The 7,434-nt window shown below is 35.1% G+C and overlaps 1 protein-coding gene across 1 annotated transcript; it reads right to left on the bottom strand.

Moving 5' to 3' along the window:
- Positions 1-270: 270 nt before the first annotated feature.
- LOC306886553 (cytochrome P450 26B1-like) lies at positions 271-6,815 on the bottom strand. Its single transcript, XM_079443740.1, has 7 exons — positions 6,757-6,815; positions 5,681-6,029; positions 4,203-4,427; positions 3,765-4,040; positions 3,441-3,596; positions 2,390-2,815; positions 271-1,572 (listed from the first exon to the last, which is right to left on the bottom strand). Exons 2-7 carry the CDS (start codon positions 5,882-5,884, stop codon positions 1,195-1,197), a joined length of 1,665 nt encoding a protein of 554 aa, XP_079299866.1. The 5' UTR covers positions 5,885-6,029; positions 6,757-6,815; the 3' UTR covers positions 271-1,194.
- Between the last annotated feature and the right edge of the window lie 619 nt (positions 6,816-7,434).

Genomic DNA, 7,434 nt, shown 5'->3' with positions numbered 1-7,434 from the left:
TGTGCTGCCAAATGTTTTTGTGATACATTTTTTCAGGAATCTTTGATGAATATAAAGTTTAAAAACATTTATTTATAACATAATAATTGTATTTACTGTCACATTTGATCAATTTAATGCATACTAGCTGAAAATAAATATTCTATTTTTTCATGTTTTACTGACCGCAAACTTTTGAATGGGAGTGTAAATTATCTTATGTTAAATGTTTACATATATGAATGTAACACAGACCCCAAACAAAATGTTCACGCTCAACAAAGTGCAAATAAACACATCAAATCTCTTTATTGAACAGAGACATCTTAAACACTATAACAGAGCTCCAAACACACATTTCCAAATAGATACCAAAAAAGATATAAAATTAACATGAGCACTATTCAACAAGACAAAACACATGAGCACAGGAACTACAAGAAATATTAGACAAGTATTGAACATATACAACATGTATAAGCATATACTCCTAATTTGGAGAAAAAGTGCTGCTTGTTTTCTCCTTCCCTGTATTTAAACTGATCCCCAGTTCACAGCGCAAGGGTCATTTTTCACAGCTTACATTCATGATAAACACAAATAACTATGCATTAGTCATCTATTTACATGGTTTAAAGCAATATGTAACTTCTGTAAGTACTAGAGCTGCAAGGATAGCATGTATAGATAACTAGTCATTTTAGTAGTACAGTGACCTAGAAATTAGAAAGTGGCATAATATAATTTTTTATTTAGGGAGCTATCCTATTCACTTGAGAAAAAATATAAATAGAGCTTATTTGTGATCCTACTTCATTTCATAAAACAAAAACAGGTTTTGTTTATACATCACATACAAGGTTTAGATGAAAGAATGAACTAATTTAAATGCATTTCTATTTTTATATTTAAGATTTTTTTTTTTTTTTTTTTTTTTTAGATTTCCTCATTCACATCACAATGGCTTGGCTATTCAAACCTAACATACTTTTACACGTTTAAGTAACTTTTTCATGCATTCTAGTGGATATTTACCCTTTCCACTCAAGACTGCATTCTCTAATGAATTGGTCAGGTTCATCATTTCATCCATTTCCAGATGGTTTGCTTTACATAAACATTATAAAGGAAACTGCATATGATTCCCAAAAGTAGTTTGACATCTATGCATTGGCGTTCTATGTGGCACAGTGTCTAAATAATTTTTTTTTTTGTCTATATATGCGTGGACTCCCTCCGATTTCTCTCAACTCCGTGGGTTCTGTAGTTAAAAACCACATGCAATCCATTGACCGGATGCACGATTGGCACCGTCTGCATCCTTGGATATGTTTCTGTTGCCAGAGTGTAATCTACCGTTGCGAGCAACTCTACCGCAAGAGTTTTGAGCACAATCAAAGCGAGCTCCCGGCCAATGCACCTCCTCACACCACCTCCAAATGGGACGTAACTGAAGCGGTCGGTTTTGCACTCGTTTCGATCTGCGCAGAACCGGTCTGGGTCGAAGAGTTCTGGGTTCTGATACACTTCTGCTGTCTCATGCGTGTCACGGATGCTGTACATGACGCTCCAGCCCTTCGGGATCTGATAACCCTGCAAATGCACAATATTCAAATTATTACGTTAGACAGATGTTTGTGTAAAATTTAAAGTGTTTGAATCCATGTTTTTCATCAGCAAAATCTGTTTATTAGTAGTATTATTATTCACATTATATCATGATCATGATTTTATAATTAAACATAAATTGTTTTATTAATATTCCTAAAATAAATATTACTGACAAAATCATTTTATTTTTTCAACACCATTTTCATGGTTTGATGCACAAACATTTTACAAATTTTTTAAACTTTAATTATGATTAATAATATTAATTATTATTATTTATTTTTTCACACTATATTGTGATTTAATACTTTTTTATGATTAAAAATTATAATGTAATTCAATTTTATGATTTAATAATTTGAATTTATATTCCTAAAATAAAATGTAATTTTTTTTACACCATTTTAGGGTTCAAAGCCCAAATAAAATATTATTCTATATTAATATTCAGACTATATTTATAATTTTACACATTTCATACTGGAATATTTTTAATGTTGCTAATATAATTTTTTTGTATTTTTTCTGTGCACAAAAATATTTGTTTTTTTGTTTTTGTTTTTTTTTACCAGCAACATCTGATTTAATATTATTATTATTATTATTATTATTATCATTATTATTATTATTGTTCGAGCAATATCATGGTTTTAAAATTTCACAAATGTTATAACGTAGTAATTTCTGTTTCTAATATATAATGTTGCTGAAAAATGAACTAGCTTTTGCAGACAATGTATGAGTGCACTATCCATAAAACGGTATTTGCAGTAATTATTTTGCACAAAACAACACTTACATTTAATTCAAATGTTTTCAGAACTGTCCTGTATCCGCCAGACACCGGTGGGAGGAACCGAAGCACCTCTTTGACCACACAGTCCAGGTAAGAAAGTTGACTCAGTTTCTCCAAACTCAAATAAGGGACGTGGGTGCGAGAGCGAAGCCCCTCTTCCTTGTCTCCTGCTTCAAAACACGGTGTTTTATTCATCGCTGATCTCCACTCACTGGTACTCTTCTCAGCAGCATCGCTTCCTTCACTGATGAAGTTCCCATGGCAACGAGAACGGCAGTATCCATGTGCGTCGCCGATCAGCCCCTCGCTTTCCAGCTCTGCTCTGGCACGCTCACTCACATCTGGATGACGCAGCAGCTGCAGGATGAGGGATGTTGATGCGCTGGCAGTAGTGGAGTGAGCAGCGAAGATTAACTCTACTGCGGTTTCCTGAAATGCATTTTCATTTAATATTTTGTCTTTTATTTTCATTTGGATTCATGTTTGCAAAATAAATAAATGCAAACAACTGAGAATAGCAATTATTTTTAGTTTTGCACATATACACACTCACTACAGGTCAAAAGTTTGGAATAGTTAAACATTTTTCATTTATATATATATATATATATATATATATATATATATATATATATATATATATATATATATATATTAAATAAATTTAACTGGATCAAAACAGTATCATGGGATCATCATCTGTAATGAAAGCTAAATAGAATAATATAAAATAAAAATAATTAAAACTAGGTAATAGTACAAAGGTAGCACACATTCTTAAAAACAGAGGTTCCAAAAGGGGTTTTTCACAGCGATGCCATTGAAAAAACTGTTTTGGTTCCCCAAAGAACCTTTCAGTGAACATTTCTTAAATGAACCATTTTTTTATTAGAGTGAAGAACATTTTAATAATCTAAAGAACATTTTTCCACTGTAAAGAACCTTTTGTGGAATGAAATATGGTATAGGTTCTTTGTGGAACCATTGATGCCAATTAAGAACCTTTATTTTTAAGAGTGCACAATAAATTTGGATTTGGCCTTCTATGGTTTACCTTGAGCTCTTGCATTGTAAGCTCATAGTCATCTTCCTTCGCACTGCTCAGCATATAGTCAAAAGCATCACAATAATCACTGGTTTGCTGCTTTTTGAGTTTCTCCTCTATGATCTTCTCCGTGGCAGAGTGCAGAATCTCACGGGCCCTGATTCCCTACAACAAAACAAATAGACTGTGTTCATAAATAAAAGTTCTCCAAAGTAGATGAAATTTAGACATTCATCAAGTGACATTCATCAAGTTTTATTTTGTTTGCTCAAGCTGTGAAACAATGTGACTTTTGGCCTGTGGATGGAAGATCAGAACTGGACTCATTCTCACCTTACGCAGGCCGCTTATGGGGGTGTCAAAAGGAAGAGAAAATAGGTTGTTCATGAGCTGTTCAAAGGTTTTGGAGAGAGAAGTGATTTGCTGCTCCTCCAGATGCAGGCCGAGCAGGACTCGCACTGCAATGCGGAAAGTGAGTGACTTGGCTGCGGTGTAAACGTCCACAGACCCGGTCTCAGAGCACCACTTAGCAATTTCAGTCTTGACGACATCTTGAAGGCGTGTCAGATAGGCCTCCAACGCCCCACGGCTAAACACTTTTGCAAGGATCTAGAAAACAAAATTTTATTGATCAAATGCTGAACTTTATATGCTTTAGATGCTTTGATTCTTTATAGGAGAAATAAAGCAATTAATGGGATAATACTTTCGATCAGATGCCTTTTTTTATTGAAAAGTCTTTCAGGGTGCAGGCCTTTCAGATACACTTACTTTTCTCTTCCTCTTGTGCAGGTCACCAACTGAGTTTACCAGAGTGTTGGGCCCCAAGATGATGCGTGTGCTCTGGGGCCACTGCGTGCACACCAGCGTGTGTTCACCCAGTAGAATCTTACGGATGTTTTCTGCGCCGGTCACCCGGATGAGGGGTTTGCCCAAAAGGTGAGTTTTAAAAACATTGCCGTGTTTCTCGCGTCTAGAGATGTGAAAGCTGGATCCCTGTTACAACACAACAGAGCTTCATGTCAAACCTTTTAGATAGATGCAATACCCCGAGTCCCCACTACTTCCCCAAGACTTTTCCAGTCATTTGTGACTATACGGATTTTAAAATTTCCATACTAAAAACATTTCAATACAAATTTTCCATACTATTTTATTAACTTTCCAGGCCTACATATTGCAATATTTATTTATTTATTTATTTATTGCATCTTCTGGATTGGATTGATCAGTTCTGCCACTCTGCATTAAATCAAGGTGAAAACATTTATTTGTACCACAGTGAAAAATTACACCCTCATCAAGTTCACACATGCAGGGAATAATTCCCTTTGTGGATTTGCACATCAGGCCAGCAGAGGAACTGGCAAATATGCCTCATTTTCCTTTGAAAAACATTGTACTAAAGGTGATGCATAAATGTCAGCAAAATAACATAAAATGCAACATAGCTCACTCTAATCTACATATGATAACATTAATAAAATAATTAACTTAGGCCCTATATAAACTCTAAATAACTTAAATGTGATGGTTTGTAATGGAATTCGACTTTTTCCTCACAAGTTAGCATGTCGTTTAATAATTTTTTACCTACTAGCTACATAATTTTAACCAGGGGCTTCATGTATTGTTTTCATAGCTACGTTTCACAAGCGAGTCTGAGTGCACTAGCCTAAAATGTTTATGATCATAAAGAAATCGGCTTTGCGTGAGAAGGTAATCATAGCAACACGCGCTTGATCGCTGTAAGGTGCATCGATAAAATGTAAGTAGCCTACTGTCATTATTTATAAGGCTATAGATTATATATGCTATATATACTATATATATAGGCCTATAGATATATCAGAAAAAAATTTGTTTAAAACGCATTGTTGGTAGTTTAATGCGTTGGGGGCGCCAAAAACACACACAAAACGAACGAATAAATACAATTATTATTATTTTTTTATTTATTTAGGCTATTTATTTATTTTTGCAAAGATGACCCTGCCGAAATAATGCGAGAACTAATTTTAACAGTATTTTACTTATATATTACCTTTTTCATTATTATTATTATTATTGCTTCTAAAACATGTTACTAATACAAAATTACAATATAGCCCCCTAATGCATGCTTAGGCTATATATTAGAATAGAAGGACCATAATAGCCCATGAAATCCATGACCGATAAATCATAAATAAGAGCAAAAAGTATTGAGAGAAACAGAGTATAATTTTATTTATATGCTCAAGTCTTACCTGGAAAAGCCAGTGAAAAGTTTCTCCGACCAGCGGCCAGCCCATGGAGCCCTGCGGGAGTGGGAGTTTACACGTCCGATCCCGGGTGATGCTCCACCTGAACTCCCACAGCAGCCGCGAAACCACAAGCAACAGCAGAGCCGGTAAGACAGCACCGGCAGCCGCCAGCAACGCGAACACGAGACAGATATCGTGCCCGAACATCTCCAGCGATGAGCAAAGCCAAAAAAGAAAGCAAAGAATCCACGTGCGCCTGTGCGTGTTGTTCCAGTGATAATTTCTTTATGATGGAGCGCCTTCAAAAGTTGTGTAACTCGCAAGAAGATCCCCTTACGCGCTCATTGGATATCTAGGAATGGAATAAGAATGGGACATTACACCGGTCTAACATGGGCTTTATGAAGAGAGAAGATCTATCGCGCTGTCAGTCTCTCCAGCTTCCCAGAGAAGGACAAGAAGCTGAACAACTATTCCAAACAGTTTTACAAGTTGCATGCGCTGGCATGTCTTTCATCCGAGTTTATCCACCTTTTCTTGGGGTGCAACCCCTGGAACAGCCCTGCTCTCACCCACTCCGGCTGTAAATCAGGCTCGAACTGAACTTGAGATTATATGAGAACTTTGGAAACGAGCACACATCTGTGCTTAATGCAGAAGATCTCTCTGCTTTTAAACAATTCCGAGTAAGTAAAATTCATAAATTCTTAACAACATCATAATATTTAACATCAAACTAGCCTACATTAATTCTTTGGTTCAGGTCTGTTAACACATTTTTGATTCTTATCTGAAGAACATGAAACATTAAGAAATTTAAATCGCCTTAGTAGCTATACGCATAAAAAAATACTCTTTATAAAATTGTTCTTATACCTTAAAATCAGTATAACAATAAGTATATAAGTAAATAATATAAATAAGATACTTTATTTTTAAGGGTGTAACAAAAAACAAATCTGTCTCTCAGATCTATTGCTAAAACATGCAATCGGTAATCTAAAATAAAATCATCTTAATAACTGAGCTAATGATGACCTTACAAATGAATCAGAGACAGACAATAAGTGTGAACTCACCTCAGGAAGAGTGTAAAGTCATAGCGAAGAGAATCTCTTAGGTGAACTATGTGTCTTCTGTGCATCTCGCGCGCTCTAGCTTTATATGTATTGGCACATGTTATGATCCACCTTCACCAGTGACGTGTGAGCAGTTTTTTTTTTTTTTTCTAATAGTTGAAAAGGTCGTGGATAGATCACAGGGGATGGGAAACGTTTGAGATCGTAGGTTCTACAGAGGGAATCAGAAAGAGAGAGAGATTGTAGGGGTTTTACTTATTGGTTTACTTATTTCCTTATTCGATCCACTGTAAGTCATGTTGATGGGAGATTTTAACATTCATTTTGATAATATTTCCAGCACTCAATATAATGATTTTAAATTGGTTCTGGACAGTGCTGACCTTGTGCAGTTTGTTAATTTTACAACACATTATAAGGGACATATTTTAGATCTTGTATGCTGTTCTGGTGTTATGCCTTATAATTTTACTTCAACTATATCTCCTATTTCGGATCAGAAGCCTATATTTTTTAATATTTCCCTTTTTTTGGCAAGAGTAAAACCTCAACTCTCTGTCTCATTTCGTAATATCAAAAATATTGACCTTAATGTTTTGGATGGAATGATTGGTTACTTTGTAAACCAGTGCTGCTTTTCTACTTCTACATCTGATTTGGTACATTTTTATAATAACA

This window comes from Barbus barbus, assembly GCF_936440315.1.
Source record: "Barbus barbus genome assembly, chromosome: 20".
In the NCBI taxonomy this organism is placed as follows: Eukaryota; Metazoa; Chordata; class Actinopteri; order Cypriniformes; family Cyprinidae; genus Barbus; species Barbus barbus.
This window is presented reverse-complemented; position numbering and strand designations above follow the sequence as displayed.